The 18905-nt window shown below is 37.0% G+C and overlaps 1 protein-coding gene across 1 annotated transcript in view; it reads right to left on the bottom strand.

Annotated features, from left to right (window-relative positions):
* Epyc (epiphycan) overlaps positions 1-18905 on the bottom strand; it is a 36428-nt gene that overhangs the window by 6081 nt on the left and 11442 nt on the right. The window contains exons 2-5 of the mRNA XM_052753192.1: positions 9582-9756; positions 3124-3282; positions 2807-3009; positions 1379-1474 (exon numbers count right to left, since the gene is read on the bottom strand). Coding sequence (XP_052609152.1) covers positions 1379-1474; positions 2807-3009; positions 3124-3282; positions 9582-9756 — 633 coding nt within the window. The remainder of the gene's footprint in view (positions 1-1378; positions 1475-2806; positions 3010-3123; positions 3283-9581; positions 9757-18905) is intronic.

Below are 18905 nucleotides of genomic sequence, written 5' to 3'. Positions count from 1 at the left end.
ATAGTGTGAACTTAAAATTTGTACACTGAGGAGACAAAAGCAAGAGGTTCTCTGGCAAGTTCAAGGTCAGTCTGTAGTTTTATTCTGTTGCTATAGCATATTTGTATCATTTACCTGATAATGGTTAAACTATTCTTTTATTCTTGAAATAAATGCTACCTGCTAATGTATGTCATTACTTTTACATGTTAGATTATGTTCATAACATGCATTGATTTGCAGTTTTCTCTTCTGTTGATAGCTTTGCCTAAGTCTAATTTTTTTATTAGGATAAAATTAATGTTTGAATGATGAGTCAGGATGTATTCCTCTTTTCTATTATTTGGGGTAGTTTATAAAAGATTATGATGTATTAAGGAAATGAGTATGAGCAGAAAATTTCAGGAAACCATTATCCAGATCTCAGATATTTACAGAAGTCCAACAAAAGTATGGAAATGTAAACATTAGTAGGAATAAGAAAAATGCAGAAGTAAATGTTAACACAACGTACAGAGAAAACCATTGGAACCAAAGACTACCTCTTGCAAAGTAAAGTCCCTTTTTATAACAGGTTGTATTTCAGAAAATAATGGATATTTTTTTCCTATTTGTTTATCCCACAAAAAATTAGAAAATACTAGAGAAAGCTGAATATAGCTATATAGCAAATTACTTGCATGAGCGTATGAAGCAAATTACCTCCCATTGTTTCAACAACTAAAAATGTTTCACTGAGCACATTGTGTTCATATGGATGACAGTGAAATATATTTAGAAACTATTAGATCACAGCATTTTTGAAAATGTGTTTTCACTTATTCCTCTAAAAATAAAATGTTGCTTAACGGGATCCAAAACATTGCAAACTTTCAAATGTGTGTGTTGGTTTTAAAAAAGAGAAGATAAAGAAAACAAGCTGCAGTTTCTTTAACTGAAGAATTGGAGAATTGTCATTTTTTCAGGACATGTGGATGCCTTTGGACTGTACTTAATTCAATATAAAATTTGATATATACAAGAAAATAAAATTGACAGGTTTTTCTGAAAACTAGATATCAAGCTAGATTTTAGTCTTTCCTTTGTGATCCTTATGCATTTTTTCCTTCCAGGTGAAGCTTTTGTTTCAAAGAAAAATCTCTGTTATCTAAGTTTTATTTCTAAAATAATAAAGATAATGACTGAGGTTACCAGCCATTTAGCAGAATAGAGAGCACCATAAAGGTGCAAACACTTTATTAGCTGATGGAATGAATGTGTGGAGAGACAGGAGCAGAAAAAAGCAATGCACACACGTCAATGTGTCATGGTGGATAAGTGTGTGTGTTAGTCCTGGCTCCTTCTATTTGTGTTTATTCTCACTGGAGTTTCCGGGCTTATCTTATCATGAGAAACCTACCTGAAGGTGAAGAGCCTGTAGAGTTTCTGGAAGTGGCAGAGGAATGTGGTCCAAGCTGTTATCCGTGATATAGAGATGGTGGAGATCATACATGTCCTGTAAACACCCATATGGAAGGCTTACTAAGTTTCTTCTTCATGCAGTGATTTGTAAATTAGCATGTCCCTGTGGGGACCCCATTCTCTAAGTCACTAAACAATACAATTCAATTTTGGAAAATTTGACTACAAACGTACTTCTTTATGAAAATGAAAATGATTTTCAGTCTCTTAGAAAACATGTATGCTCAATATACTTTCTCAGTTTACACAAGGCAGCTCTTTTCCATGGAATACTTTTTGAAATTAGATCCTTAAGATTTTTTTCATACATAGCAAGAGCTTCCTTTATTTTATAGGTTTGGAGAAATAAAAATTTCTTTTTAGCCAAAGACTGGTTGCTTAGTAAGGAAAATAAGAAAAATGGTAGCAAAGCAAGACAGAAAACATTTAGCCAATAACTGGTCTATGCTAAGCAAACAGCACAGTAAAAGAAGGACTCATCCCCACCCATGCCCTCTATTTTCAACCCTTGCCAGTCTACCGTGTGATTCCCTAACCTCTTTAGCTACCATTGGCAGGATAATTAACAGAGAAACTTAAGAACAAGTTCACACCAACCCACACCATCTCCCAGAGTATAATACGTTTGCCTTCAAAAACCAAGTAAAAACTCATCATTCAACCTGTATCTAGAGGAGAATTTTGAATGGGATGGGGAGTGTGTAAGAAAGCCAGTTGATATTGTTCTTGGATTGCAGCATTGTTCTAAGCAGGACCTCCAGATTCAAACTTCTTTTCTTCACTTACAAAATAAGTTCCCAAAAGATAACTCAATCTAGACTCTTTTTTTGGTTTTTCAAGGCAGGGTTTCTCTGTGTAGCTTTGGAGCCTGTCCTGGAACTCACTCTGTAGTCCAGGCTGGCCTCGAACTCACAAAAATCTGCCTGCCTCTGCCTCGAGAGTGCTGGGATTAAAGTCGTGCGCCACCACCACCCGGCACAATCTAGACTCTTTATGGCCTTATGACTTTAGAGCACTCCTTCTCTCTGCCCATCACCTAACAACATTTTGTCTGCCTCTAGGTGGAGTTCTAAAGAAAGCTCAATTTTCTGGCGTGAGCCTCCTCCAGGAGCCTTTAAAAGCAGGCATGTGTCCAATTACCACTCACTTCTAATTTGAGCCCCAATTTTCAGTCTTGGTGCTTGACCACTCTTAGAATAAAACAGAATCTATCCTATTTTCAAAGTTTCCATAAGTAATGCAGGGAAGTTTATTTTAGAAGTTACTGGTACTATTCCATGAAATCCTTTTGGAGGCATGAAATGGCTAGTCCATGACAGATGAGGAAGGGGAGGATGAGGGCTACCATGTGACACCTAAAACTTACTTTAAATGCTTCTTGCTTAATCCCTTTCCTTCCGAGTCTATTGTTGCTGATATCAATAAATGTCAGCGTGGTTGGCAATTCTGGAAGCTGCTTTATTTTATTGTCACGTAGGACAAGCTCCTGGAGACGAGGCAGCTTTCGGAACGCATCTTCGTCAATCTCCGATATTAAATTTGATGTCAGATCAATCCTTTTTAAATCACCTAGAAGAAAAAAAGTGATGTCAGTAGCTAAACATTCTTCAGTGTGGTTTACTCAAATAAAACACGAACCACAAATCACAAATTTGCAGTAGATCTGTAATAAAATGTCCATACTTAGGCTTGCAAAGTCATTTTTGTTGATCTTTTTAATTCTGTTAAAGCGCGAATAGAAATATGTAGTCTTCTTAGGGAGTGGAGGAATAGCATCAAGTTCATGGTCATCACAGTATACAGTGGTACTTATACAAGTGCACAGAAGGCAGGTTGGAAAGTCTGAAATGTATAGGTAAATAATTATATGTCAGTAGAAGAATTCTAAGGACAATGTAGTTCTGATTATTTAGTAGTAATGATTCAAATATCACTCAGAACTTCCTGATGTATTTCACATTTTCTCAAAGCATTTTTGGCAAATGACACATTAAGGTCAAATCCATAAGTTAAAGCATCTACAACATTGCTTGTAAATCCTATTTTAATGGATATATTATGGCTATTACTTTTATACCTAGAAGGAATTTTGTTTTCAAAACATAAACATTGGGTTTATTTTTTTTATAAAGTTAAATCACCATGTACTCATTACATGTATGACTCAATATCTAAACATTTCATTAAAATGTGTTTCAAGAGAAGATCACACAAACTGATATTTATTCATTCAATACATATGCATTTCATATACATGATATGATGGTGACTACTGAAACACTGGTGAAAAAAAGACATACAGCCCTGCTTTTTGACATATTATGTAAGATGAACGCTAACCACAGAAATCGGTATCTCAAAGTCTGATATGAACATAAATACAGAGTCATTTGGCTTAGTGGAAGAATCATGAACAGGAATCTCTGAGGCAGCAAATGTCAACCTGCAATATACATAAAAAGGAGTTGAAACGTAGGTGAGAAAAACAAAGAAGAATATGACAGGAAAAGAAAGGCACATTCGCCAAAGACCTTTCTCTAAGACTCAACAACAGTCCTTGGGGCTAAACTCGGAGGAGGCCAACCATACTCCAGGTGAGAGCCCTTTTGTTTTGTGCTACAGGAGGTCTTCTCTCTCTTATAGATAGACAGAGTAACTGTTAACAGCTCACTCTGCCTGGGAGGGTGGTCAGACTGAAAGAGGGCCAAGGTGGATGAGAGGATGCGAACTGCAGATTAGAGATGTGGTGTACATGATACATTGTGGTTGCTTGGCTATGGTAATGATGACAGCAAAGACAGAGGGGATTGAGAGTAGGGGAGGGAGGGAAAGAGAGTCTTTATTTCACGACCTGCTTACTATTTACCTGGAGAATGATAAGCTTCAAAGGAGACAAAAATGATCAGAAAGAAAGTATGAAAATGGGGCATATGGCCATATTGATGGACGCCAAATGGAGGAAGAGTTTGAAAGGAAAGGATATTTAATTAGCTTAGTTTGTTAGTAAAGAAGCCACGAAAATGTTCTTGAACTTGGTATTGCAGGGATATTCAGCCTTTGTAGAGTCTGTATAATGATGGCAAAGGAGGCCAAATTATAAACCATTACAGGTAAAACTGGAGGGAAGAAAAACAAGACAATGTTCTAAAGGTGTTCACTGAAAAGAATGATGGACAAAATGGTAATGCTTAAGATGTATTTGTGCTTTGGTAAAGCAATGTGTTCTAGCTTCATTTCTGATACTGTGATAAAATAAATTGACTCCCCCCTGCAAATGAATTAATGTACCACAGGTTTATGTCAGTTTACAGTTCTAGGTTACACTCCATCACTACAGGGAAGTTACAGCAGCAGGTGCTTGGAGCAGCTTGTCACATCACATCCACAGCCAAGAGCAGAAAGAAATAAAAACATGCATGCTTGGTACTCAAGTAGCCTTTTCTACTCCTGTAACACAAGTCAGGGTCCTGAACTGGGCAATGGTGTCAGCCACTTTAATGCTGGATCTTCTATCTTCATTTAGGGTAATCAAGACAGTTTCCAGAGATACATCCAAGGACCAGTCTGATATAGACAATCCCAAGTTGAGACTCCCTTGGCAGGTGATTCCAATTTGTTTCAAGTTGACAATTAAAATCAACCATCGCAGTGGGTAATCACAGTGAGAGGAATGGCAAGTATGAACTCCATAGCGGAAGTAGTCGGAATTGGACGTTGTTGCACAGAAAAAAAAAAAAAAAAAAGGATCAATACCCCACAAGAGGGAAGACATACAGTCTCTCAGTTCTGCTAGGAATAAATGGATGGAGGGGTGATTGTTAATATAGGCGGAGGGTGGATCTGCTACTGCTGAAGAGTGCATTTTCTCTGTGAGGTAAGACATTGTCTGATGAGCTGAGGGGTAAAAGACAGACATGGATGAGAGCAGTGAGGGATGAGGTGAATGGAGGAGAGGAAGTAGCTTTGGGACAGGTGAAAGACTATGAGGTGAAAGAAGCAATTTATATTCTAGACTAGGAGAGGGAAAGGGAGAAAATTTAAAAACTATAACTAAGCATTGTTCAGGCACCAATTAGTTTCCGTTTGCCTGGAACTTTCCTAGAATACTCATACTCAGACTAAGAGGAATGTTTGTTCACTTTAGTTAAGGGGGTCTTTTTTGTCATTTCTGATCAAGAACTGATAATGTATCCATTAATATCTTATTGTTTTCTTTAAATAGGTATATTACACACAGTAAGAACTTCAGAATAAAAACCATTTAGCCAAGAAAAGTAAAGAGAATTCTTTAAAGAGGATCTGCAAACTATTTAATCTTTGTGATGTCCTCTAGTCATTAAAATTTCATTATTTCCGCTAATAAGTCTTAAATTAGGGTGTTTGATTTTTACAGTGTTGTCTTATATTTTAGCATTAATTGCACAGAATAATTTATACATATTCACATGGATTGTGATTTTTTTCACTGTTCAGTGATTGTGACCATTTGGATTGGATTAATTTGATTAAAAAAAAGTTTTGAATTTTAAAATTTTCCAAGCTGTTAAATATTTATACATGTATGCTTCTTTTCTGGAAATTAAAATGTAACTTAAGTTTTAACTTCATTATATATCCTCAGTTTACTCAGTTATAAAAGTAAGAAAAATATCAACTTGTTGATACTCTCTCAAAAATTACTGAAACCAAATTTGACTATAGCTTTTAAAAGGATTGTGCCCAAGCTATGCTAACAGGGCTAGGCTTGGGAATATGGGGATGGCATGGGTAAGAGAGGGCCTGGGCCTGTGTACAAGTCTGGTATTGTAAACCTAGCCAACTATTCACGACGTGGGAGGTCATAGACTCTAGAGGAAAGCATCCTAAAACTATTTTCCTAAACCAATATAATTTCTAACTTTCTAAATACATTCTAAATACTTATGCTTATGTCCACAGAGAAGAGCGGAGTTAGGTGGCTTGATCTGCCTAAGAGACCCCCCTGGCAGTAGAATCATGATACATTGCTGGTGCGTGAGCTGGCTTTTTGGAGCCCACTACCTATGGTGGGACACCTTGCACAGCCTTGAGGCAAGAAGAGGGGCTTGGACCTGCCTCAATGAATGTACCAGACTCTGCTGACTTCCTATGGGAGGCCTTACCTTCTTTTAGGAGGGAATGGGTGGTGGGTTGTGGGGGGAAGGCTGAAGGGGTGGGAGGAGGGAAGAGAGAGATCTGTAACTGGTATGCAAAATGAATAAAAAATTCTTAATAAAAAAGATCAATTTTCGGTCATCAAAGATTCTCTTTACAACAGATGGAGACACTTACGGAGATCCATAACTGGTCAACATTCATAGACTGTGAGGTCCCCAGCTACAACTGATGCATCTACAATGCAACTCCTACAGCTAAGTCTTAGGGGAAATTATGCAAGAGGGTGTAGAAAGATTGTAAGACCCAGATGATCAGGATGCCTGCTTTTAGAGAGGGTCTTTTAGAGCAGGCAGGGAAGACATAGCTATGAAATATCAAAAACATGGCTGTCCACACAAAGTCCTGCATAATAACAATACTAGTACACTTGCCAACATGGATGTGGGAAATTTCACAAGATCTCGCCCCTGGAATAAGAACTAAATGTAGTCTGTGGCTACAGAGAGAGGGGAAAACAATTTTATTCGGGGACAAGCTCCCAGGAAGGTTATCCAGTCGTATGTGGTCAGCCCCAACACACTTGGGTATAGGAGCAACACTAAATGGACTCAGGATGCTATATATAAAGAAACTCGTATAGTGATGTGTGTGTGTGTGTGTGTGTGTATATGTGTGTGTGTGTGTGTACACGCACGCGTGAATGCGCATGTGCGCATGTGTGCATGTTTGTGTTAGCCAATAATAATAAAAGAAAAAGGCCACCAAATTGAGAGGGACTTGGAGAAAACGAAAGGAGTACTTGGAGAGAAGGGAGTAAGTTGTGAAAATGATGTAAATGTAGTAATCATGAATGTAATTCTTTAAAAAGTAAATAAATTAGAGATTGTGTAGTATGTGTCTGTATTGTCCCTGGACCAACTGAAAGCATGAATTTGAGACAAAGTAAGGAGGCTTGGGTAGATTTGTAGGGACGAAACAGAAGGAGGAAATGGTACAATTATAATCTAAAAATATCTTTTAAAAGCCCAAGGCTCAACTGTTACCCCATGTGGCCAGCTTTTGAAAGAATGAAATTCCCAAACTTTTCTAACTGCTCTAGGCACATTTAGTTTTCCTATGTGGGTGCTTTCTTTGTGGAATTTACACCACCTCCTTACATGTGTATCTTCTTGGCTCTGTTTGTGACATTCTATTACATAGAAATTTAACTATGTGGAAGGAATGTGATATATTCCTTATAGAAAATGGCTTCAGATTTTGTGTCCATGTCTGCATTCCATGACCACTAGTTCACTTTGATGATTCTGCACAAATTTATAGCATGCTAGCATTTTAGTTTTCTTGTTTATAAAGGAGGTGATCATTCCTATTCCAGAGGTTTGTGATTTTGCCAGGAGTTGACATAAATCACTGTAAATGATGGGATAGGAAGGATGTGACTTTACTATAGAACTCAGTTTTAATAATTGAAAATTTAAACAGGGAGTTGAATGATCAGGGCATAAGGAAATGTAGAAGGGAAACTGATATATAAAGAAGTAGCTACAGCCGGGCGGTGGTGGCACACGCCTTTAATCCCAGCACTCGGGAGGCAGAGGCAGGCGGATCTCTGTGAGTTCGAGGCCAGCCTGGTCTACAGCGCGAGATCCAGGAAAGGCGCAAAGCTACACAGAGAAACCCTGTCTCGAAAAACCAAAAAAAAAAAAAAAAAAAAAAAAAAGAAGTAGCTACATAGGATATGTAACATAGTTGTAGAGATCTACTTTCTCAGACTGAGAGGTGGGGAGACCCAACGTTTTCCTGAAAGTACAGTCTGGAATCCCAACAAGTTGACTTGCAGCCTGAAGTCACTACCCTTTCTAATTATGTCTTTCTTAGTGACAAGATAAAAAGAGAAGATAAAAAAAAGTATTACTAACGGAATAGTAAAAGGTAAAGGAAGGATACAGTGTGCTGTTGCTAAGGTCCACAGACAGCAGATGCCCAATTAGCACATACTATCCTTATTCTAATCAACATCATTATGACTTTGAACTTTGCTGCCTTGATCTCAGAGGAAGAGTTTTCATGAGTTCATTGAATGCTGTGTTCTGGAAATGCATGCCACGAAAAGATTTCAAGTAATATAAGCCAGGCAAATCTTTCATCCTGAGTCTGGTTATTTGATCATTTCTAACAGGCCAATGATGCATTATAAAAGTTATTGTATACTGACAACAAAATACATTATAACCCCATGCTTCAAAGTGTATTGCAACATTCTAGAATTTTTGTCTTTGAATTATTTATGTTTCTTTTGGAGTAGAGTTGAAAATTGGCAAGTCATTTTAATTTTAGTTTTCTTTCTTCTTTGAAGGTTTCACATATTTATACCACATATCTTGGTCATGTACACCTTCGCTCTCTCCAAATCTCCTCAGTGTCCTCCATCTCATCTCCCTCCTAACTTCATATATTCTTATTTGTTTTTATTTATTTGGACCCACTGAGTTCAGTTAATGCTGCTCACGTGCACATGATTGTTGAGTTTTTTTTTCCATTACAGCGTTGGGAACCCAATTACTCCCTTACTAGGACAGGTAGAGTCTTTGGAGAGCTTCTCTCACCCATCCTGGAACTTTGAACTGTCTTGATCCTGTGTAGGTAACTACTGCTGTGAGTTTTTGTGTGCAACAGCTATATTATGTCCACAGGGCAGCATTTCATAGCACGCCCCCCCCCCCATCCTTCAGAACCTATATTCTTTGACCCGCCTCTTCCAAGATATTTCCTGAGCCCTTGGTTGTAGTGGGCATTCCTGAAGCTGTTCCACCTGTGGCTAAGCACTCACAGTTGCTTATATTAAGGACTTTGAACAAGAATGGGTCTGTATTTTCACTACCCACTGTAATAAGAAGCTTCTTTAGGCATGGGCAAACAGACTCCTTGTGCAGTGGGATAAAGCTTGACATTGTTGAGAGATGGCAAAGTGCATTCAGTTATAATTCAGTTCCAACTTATCTGACCTTCATTGGTGTGTGGACCCAGAAGCCCTGGGAATTCTGGCTCCTGTGGGGAAGAGCCATCTATCAGCCGGGGAGTGGATTCTTCATCCTTGTCCTCGTCCTGAGTGTCCCCTAGCTGAGGGCCTGGGGTGAGGAGTTCTCTGTTCCCAGAAAGCCTCTCGGTCACCTTTTCACCCTGGAAACAAGCAGAATTTCACAGCAACCTCAATCACCCTCTGCGTCCATGGTACAAATTTAAAACGTGCCCATTTGTGCCACAAGATGTCACTCGTGTTCTTATGTTCAACACAGTGTGCCTTGCCCACCAGCTTGAGGCAGCAAGTCTCTCAGAAATACTGTTACTGTTTTCAATTAAGGTTGTTTCTCAAATCTTGGGAACTGGTTTGAATGGCATTTTTTTTCTATTTTCTTTTAGCTTCATTTATTTCTTCATTTGATAGGTTTAAAAGTATCTCACTGTTTTCTAATGATACATAGCTTTGTGAGAACACATTGTTGTTAAGAATGATTCACTTTAATCTAGAAGTGTGCAAAACTCCCTTTTACTCTTAAGCCCAGTTCACTCTCTTCCCTTGAATAGCTGTTGGAATACTGAGTAGTATTTTCTTCCTTAAGGTTTTTAATTTCTGAAATTAAAATCTTCTCCTCCTTGCAATTATTGGGCATTACTCTTAATGGTCTTTTAGTGAAAATTACCCTTCCTACTGAGGCAAAAATCTACAGTGGCATGAACAGTATGATTTAATTATGGGATATCATTTCTTACATATATTTCCACATGGATACAGCAACAATATCTGATAATGTTAAAATTGACATTTTTGAAAGATTTGGCAATGGGGGCATTTACAAATGGTAAAAAAAAATACATTTTCAAAATACTTTTTTTTTCAAATTTCACTATCTTTTCACCTTACATCTTTTTTGTTACAAGTTGTTGCTTCTAAAATATTTCGAGGCACCCTCATTTCCAGTACCTTCCATTTACACTAGTGTTTATTCCTTTCTGTTTCTTGGTAAGTGTGTTCTTCTTGATGACCTAGTAAGCTCCAGATGGGAATTTGCTTAAGACATTTAGAGCAGCAACATCCTGGTTCTGTTGTCTGTTATTATCTTGATGTCCCCAGAAATCTTACATTCTTGATTGATCACATCGCTACACACCCATCTGCCTTTATTTTTGCTCATTAAAAAGGCAAAATCCCACAAATTACTTCTAAGTTATTTATTACCAGAATGGTGTAACAACTACTTACATTTTTAAAACAGGAATATAATTAGGCTGGTTATTTATTGCTTGTTTTATACAATCATGTGAATTTTTTTAAAGATACACGTATTTTTCATACCACTTTTGATAGATCTGTATACATTTCATTACTAATTAAAGTGATATTTTTTAAAGGAACAATTTCATAGGCTCTCTATTTTAGCCTCTTTCTACATTAGATTTCTGCTCATTGATTAATTAATTTATTACCCAGGTCTATTAAGTAGTAAACACTGAATTAAGCCTTTATCTTTGTATTCTAGGATTCAGCATAATAAGCAACCCATAAGATTTATGGATATTATTCTTCAAAAAATTCTTGTCCAAGATGGTTTTAATTCATATCTGCAGATAACCTTAAGGATTTTCTGCAAAGAATCAGAGAATGTGGCAATGCCTGTTTTCAAGAATTTAAAACATGAAATCTAAAAGCAAATTGCTTGATCATGTAGGAGCCATCCAGAAAGATTCAGTAAAGCCTGGCCAGAAATCTCCAGCTGAGAAGCTGGGGTGCATCTACAGAGAGACACATGGTTTCCATCAGTGTGGTCATAGTGAGGCAGCTTCAGAAGAATAGCTTTCCAGAGACTAAAAGTAGGCTCCAGGAAGGGCAGAAATGGAGACAGATGTTTCACAGAATGGAGGAGCTGCCTAAAGGGCGGAAAACATTCCAGACGCAGAGCCTTGAATCTTTAACTTTGTAGGAAAATGTTTGCACAGCCCCTGCCCCACTTTTTTTTTTTTTTTTCAGATACTTGTTTTTCCACTGATTTGATGTGAAGCTATAAGGTCTCGTTTGTCATCCGATATAATGAGGCCAAACAGCTTTTGGTGTTCATCAGAAATTGTTTTGTTCATGCTTGCTTGAAAATAAAAAGAACAACCTTTAAACCAAGGAAAGGGAATGCATTTTCATTTCAGCAAAATTGCAGAGCTATAACCCCATTATACTGTGCCTGGAGAGTCTTCTGCCTGGTAGACACATTTATTCTGACTATTAAATAGAAGTTGTTTGGGCTCTCGTCTTTTCCCCTCTTTTAACAGTCTTCAAACTGCAATATGAAGTTTGAAGCAATTTCTTCTAAAAAAAAAAATGCAGTCAGGGAATTGTGAACACCTGTCTGTCAGAATGATAGACTTTATACTTATGCTTCGGAAACCTAATTGTGGGTACAAACACAACCCCCACCCCCAAATATCCTTCAGCTATCATTGGTATCACTCAAAGGAAAGCACAGTTGAGTCTCTTATGTAAATATTCACTGATTATTTCAGATTTTTTTCTCTGTTCTCTTCTTCCTCTATCTCTTGCTTTTACTCTGCTTTGCTTCCTGTGACTTGACTTTTTAATCTGGGTATTATAACTTTCTGAGCTTTATAAGCATTAAAAAAACCTAATCACTACACTTGAAGAAATTAACATTAACCTAGTGCCAGGTAGCAAAACAAACTTTAACTTTATGTTGTTGTTGTTTTGGTTTTTGTTTTGTTTTGTTTTGTTTTTAATTTTGGCACTGTAGTAACTTGTGCGTTCCTAGTACCTTGCTTACATAACCATGACCTGTAGTATTTGTCATGGTAGATGATGTTAAGGAGTATATTCCATTTCCACAAAAGAGTAGATACAAGAAATGACACTGATTGGAGACAGTAACATGGGTTTGGAGAACTCAGCAGATGATGGCAAGGAGAGGTCATTTCCAAGTAAGAATTGATCACTTCAGGGCTGGTCAGTGTTTGTATGCTGCAGAGCTGGGATTCCAGGTAGTCATCCCAGCACATAGTCCCCTCTCAGGGCACAGGACCTGACAAGATGTGATGAGAGTAAGACCAAGTGTCTGCTACTTGAAGAAAACATCTCAATAAAAATAAATGCAGTTATGTATTTTTATACCGAACAGTACTGAGATTTGTACTAAAATATTAATATTGATATGAATAATCCTGCAAAATATTTAATATTTGCATTTCTTATCATTGGCAGTATCATTCTTATACATAGAAGAATCTCCTTATGAAAGTATGTTGTGCTATTTTAAGTGAAAATAGTAATAATTTTGAAAAAATTTCTCAAAATTATTTTGACCAAATTCATGTTTTGTTTTTTGTTGTTTTTTTTTTTTTTGTGAAAAACCACATCTGACTGATTCGTGTCATTGTATTATTAGTAGTAAAACTACTTGATTTATTTGGCTTAATTTCAGAGGAGTAATAAGAAAACTGAGTGTGCTGAGAAATAGAAGCTATAGTTCTCCTAGGCTGTTTTCCATTTCAGAGCCCCTTCAACACAGAGATCTTCCTTTTTAAAAATAGTTGTTTTCATTTATGCAGTTTGTTATTCTCATACAAAGCAAAGGGTTTCTGTACAGCACTTTTACAGTCCTTAGTTGGGGTTGCTCTCTCACACCTGCTTCTCTCTCTCTCTCTCTCTCTCTCTCTCTCTCTCTCTCTCTCTCTCTCTCCTCTTCTTCTCTCCTCTCCTTTTCTCTAACCCCCGCTCAACCCTCATGACCCCCTTTCCATTTTCATACACTATTTGCTCTGTTACCCAGTCCACACCCCTTCCACACATCTTTTTTCCTCTCATGGGCTCCTTTATAGTACCTTGGACAATGTCCACATTTGTTTGTACATAAAAAAACACACTTATGAATTAGAAGTTCAGGGTAGCCACAAGACATCTGAAAGGAGTTTTTGAAAACATCCAGTGAAGATGGTGTACCAGCAACCAGAGGCCTTGAACCAATGACTCACTGCAACAAACATTTGCAAGTAAAGCTGATTGGACAAAAGGGTATACTGTGTAACACACTGCATCTCCCAGTGACACTAAGATGAATGAAGAGATGTTGGAGAGGCAAGAAAGACAGAGGATCTAAGAGGGGTTTTGTTTGTTTGGTTTGTTGGTGATTACATGGCATTCAAATGCTTCTATAAAAAAAAGGGAAAGCAGCATCAGGGTGAACAGGCTGCCTTCAGTATAGACTTCTTGAGAATCACAAATTACTTGCTCCTCTTGAATATTCTGTTTGAATTAATAAAAGCTAATATTCCTTATTTTGTTGATATTTAGTGTTCTTTTAGCATCAGCACTTAATATGCACCCAGGTGTTAAATGAGGATCTCCATAAAGTAATGTATTTGTGATTGAAAAAGAAGTAAATGTAAAGGGGACTCTAAGGTCTCCAGCTGTTGCTATTTGGAGATTCTGTCTTCCTTTCTTCAAACTATAATTCATGGATATTTTTATGTAGTATTTTGTGAAATAATCAATTACCAAGTTTGAGTCAGCTAACCATAATATCAGCTTTCTTACTTTTAACACTCAGCATTTGATGTACCACCCAAAATTATGCCTTTGTATTATGATTATACTTAGAACAAATGCTTGAAAATTTTTTAGAAACTCAACATTTTGCTTAAAATAGCATAGAATTGTCATATTTCATGGTAACATGTTAGGACTTTCCTTGGCCCTCCAGGATGCACCTAAGGCCTTGCGAAGAGGAAATCTTAAGGTTATGCAAGTATGTTTGTTAGTGTTTACCTTAGAATGTCAGAGAGAGCTTACATAAATAAGCTAATGATGCATGAGAGAGACTCAGAAAAACAAACTCAAATGCAGTGAACAGTATGAAGTAATGCACATTAGAGTAGACATTAATAAAATTGAGACTCAAATAACAGTGGCTAGAATCAATCAGAGATTTAGTGCTTTGAAAGATAAACAAGACTGACAACTCCCTAAATACACCAATCCAAAGAAAGACAGAAAAATATTCAATTAAAATTATTGACAACAAGGAAAATGTTACAATAGTCTCTAATGAAACCTGTGAGGTCACTAAGGGATAGCTTTAATGTTAATTTTCAAAAAACTGGAAAAGTCTTAAAGAAGTTGATATGGCCCTAAACACACATAACATAGCAAACTTAAACCAAGAATAAATTAATAATTTAAACAGACCTATACCAACAAATAAGACTAAAGTAATAGTTAAATGTCTTTGAATAAAAAAAAATCCAAGAATTCACAAATTCACACTTGAATTATCCCAAATGTTTATTTAGGAGATAATACAAATATTTTTCACAATGTTACATAAAAAGAAAGGAGAAAACACTACCAAACTCATTCAATGAATCTAATATAACCCTAGTCCTCAAACTGAATAAAAACAGAACAAGAAAAGGAAATGTATCAGCCATGAATAACACTGAAAGCTCACTTAAGAGTCATCACAAAACAAATGAACAACCAAGCAACAACAAAAATAAATAAAAGCTAAAGATGTGGCTTCCATGTCACCCAATTATACCATCCATTCCTGGACACGTGTCCTAAATTATCTCACATTCATGCTTCTTACCACACTGTTCATGAGAGCTAACACTAGCTTATATGCCCATCAGCAGATGAATGGATAAAGAAAATGGGGCATATATGCCCAGTGTGATTTTTATTTAACTGAAAAGAAGTGAAGTGATATCTATAAGAATATGGGTACTTGGAGGTTATTATGTTAAGAAAATTAAGCTTGACTCAGAAAGCAGAACTCCACAGTTTCTCTCATATATAGAATCTAGATTTGAATCTGAACAAGCCTGTGTGTGTGTGTGTGTATGTGTGTGTGTGTGTGTGTGTGTGTGTGTGTGTGTGTGTGTGTGTGTGTGTAGACCATAAGACTACAAAAGGTACAGTGGGAAGAGAGGTAGAGACTTCAGAGGATGGGGGTGAGACAAGGTCATGGGCAGCAATGTGATAGAAGTACGTATGACAGTGGATAAGAGGACACTGAAGAACAAAATATACTTGAAAATGCCAAAATAAAAACTATTGACTTTATATAGCAACTTAAAAGGTAACACAAAAGTTTAAAAAAATAATAATGACTTACCAGGATACGATGTGATTAGTAATTCAGGACATGCTAATTTTTTTTTAGTAGTTTTTCAGCTTGCCTTAATATATGTTCACTTTTCATAAATGTGTAACTCTAAATGTAGCTAATGTCTTGTAATTTGTTGAATGTTTAAGTAAAAATAATGCAAAAAAAATCAAAAGGTGATTTGAAAACTCTCTAATCTTTATCTTTTGAGGGACTGTGAGATTTTCTGCTTTAGTTCATATGTTTATTTTGTTTCCTTTTATTGTGGGTGAAAATTGCAATATTCTATCTTTCATTGCTAGAAGGATTTCTCCTTGAGTTTTATATATGTTTAGTTTACACTCTGTTCACCTTAGCTCCTCAGGCTCCGGAAACTTCCTCAGTTTCTGGTATCCTCTCCAAAGTGCATCATCTAGTTCATATTGAAAGTCTCCAAATAATATTAGGAGGGCAGTTTGGCAAAGGAAAACATACCTTTATCTCATATTAGATTCAGTTCAAGCTTCATTTCTCTTTGTTTCCCGAATTCACCAAGTAAGCATGTCAGGGGGACAAGTTAAAAAGTTCAGTGTGTGTTAACATCAGTAATCTTGTGAAGTTGGAGCAGCAGAGGGGTGAAAATACTGTATGAGGAACCTTCTAAATTCTAGTTATTTATTTCTAATGGGTCAATTTGGCTGATTTTAATTTTTTTTTAATTTAACTTTTTCCTATTCTAATATCAAACAAATTACTCTTCTAAGCAAGCTCTTTGCTGTAGGGTCTTTTTGTACACTGTGAGTATGTGTTGCTCTGATTGGCTGATAAATAAAGTTTCATTGGCCTATGGCAAGGCAGCTTAGAGGCGAGCAGGAAATCCAAGCAGATAGACAGAGAGAAGAAAGGAGAGTAATGAGTCACTGTGAGCTGCCACTAGGAGAAGCAAGATGTGAAAGTACTGGTAAGCTGCAAAGCCATGTGGCAACATATAGATTAATAGAAATGGGCTGAATTACATTGGAAGAGCTAGCTAGCAAGAAGCCTGCCATAGGCCATACAATTGGTAATTAATACTAAGCCTCTGAGTGATTTTTTTATAAGTGGCTGTGGGACCGAGGGGCTGGGTGGGACCAGAGAAAACTTTCAACTACAACCCTTAATGAGTTACAAAGCTTGGTAGAACAAGACACACTATTGCCAAAGGGATCATAAAACACCTTTTGGCTGAATACCATCACATTTGCCATTATAAGCATGATAAAATTCAGTTTGTCAATAGGAGAAGATTGGAGAAGGATGGATTATTGGCCTTGATAAAGTCAGTTTCTAGAATCTACCTATTCGCCTTTTTGCTATCCAAATTTATTGATCCTCCTCAATCTTTATTCATTTGTTATATTTGTTGCAGACTGAATGTGGCTATTGAGTAGCATTTTGAAAAATAATTTTGATGTCATTTGCTTCACCTTAGGTTGTTAGTAAGTTTTCTATTGTAACTCCTGTTTTGATGTCCGTGATCAGCTGTGGACCTTAAGAATCACATGGTGTGTCCATGCCTCTTGCAAACTCAATGGAAGTTTACCAGCACTTGCCCAAGGAGAGGAAGGACTAGAAATTTATGGAATCAGTGAAAGTTATACACTCTATTAGTGAAGGAGGCAAGCAAAAGATAGGACTAGTCCAATCCCAGATTTGAAATTTGTTCCGTGAGAAAAATGTCTATGTAGCATTACAAAAACAGAGAAAAATGAAAATTTCTAAATTTTATATTATATGTGTGTATGTGTGTGTTATATGTTCACGTAAATATACATGTATCTGTGTTGGGAGATATGTGAAAGTTTGTATAGAGGATAGAGGTCAATGTTGGGTATCTTCTTAGTCATATTTTTCACCTTATTTTTATGACATGGTCCCTTTGAACCTAGAGTTCACCAACTTGGTAGATTGGTTGCCTATACAACTCCAGGGATCCTCCTGTCTTTGCCTTGCCTGGTTTCTCTCTCTTTCTCTCTGTCTCTGTCTGTCTCTCTGTCTCTGTCTGTCTCTCTGTCTCTGTCTGTCTCTCTGTCTCTGTCTGTCTCTCTGTCTCTGTCTCTTGTCTCTCTCTCTCTCTCTCTCTCTCTCTCTCTCTCTCTCTCTCTCTCTGTGTGTGTGTGTGTGTGTGTGTGTGTGTGTGTATGTGTGTGTGTATTTTTTCATAAGATGGTGCCTGGTGATTGAAACTAAGATCGTCAAGCATCCTCAAGTGGCAGCATTTAGCCAATGTACCAGTGCCCCAGAATACTCAAACATTCTTGGGTGGTGATACATCACTTAGTGTTCATTGGTTTGATACTGTCACTCTGAAATGTGAGACAATAAAAAATCTAGAGGATTATGATAGAAAGGTGAAATAATAAACCTGGAAGGAAATATAATGAAGAAATAAAAGAAAATTCCCTATTTCCCCCTAGCACACATACTAAGAGAAGTAAAGAGATCAGGGGGACATTAGAGCATCAAAAGGAAGGGTGAAGAAAAAAGCCATATGGAAGTGTGCTATCACACAACCCAATTAGAAATATATTTGGAGGGATAGTATATTACTTATGATATGAGAGAAGAAGGGGTGAAATTGGGGGCTGAAGAGATTAAGTAAGGAAGAGGTAGCAGGATAGAAGAGCAAACTGTTAGTGGATGGGCTAATGAAAACTAAGGATGTAAGAAAAGATTAATGAAAATTCACTAGTTAGTAAATTAGTTTCCAAATACAACATTTAAAAAAGAGTTTGAATGGAGGTATCCTACATTAGTGGACAAAACCACTCCCAGAAAATCACAATGCAAAGCACAGGCTACCTGTACAAGAAAGACCCTAGAGCTCTCCAATACAAGACGAGCTATTACCACTGCCCTTGGTTTTCCACTAGAGCTATACAGTAAGATGCAGTTGCTGAAGACAACATACATTTTTGTTATCAGTCATCAAAAGAAGATCAATCTGAAGACAATTTGGAAACTTCCTCTCTCCTCATTAAGTTTTTATAGTACAGAATGGTGGTATGTTGACTGCAGAGGGAGAAAAAATATATCTCAGTTGTTTTAATTAGTCCTTGACCCACCAGGCCCAGGACCCACCAACCTGCCAGGAGAAAAGTGTCCTGAGGTGCAATAGTAGCAGATAAGTTATGAATTAACTAACTG

Source organism: Peromyscus californicus, unplaced genomic scaffold (assembly GCF_007827085.1).
Source record: "Peromyscus californicus insignis strain IS unplaced genomic scaffold, ASM782708v3 Scaffold_24__1_contigs__length_46423439, whole genome shotgun sequence".
NCBI classification, from domain to species: Eukaryota; Metazoa; Chordata; class Mammalia; order Rodentia; family Cricetidae; genus Peromyscus; species Peromyscus californicus.
This window is presented reverse-complemented; position numbering and strand designations above follow the sequence as displayed.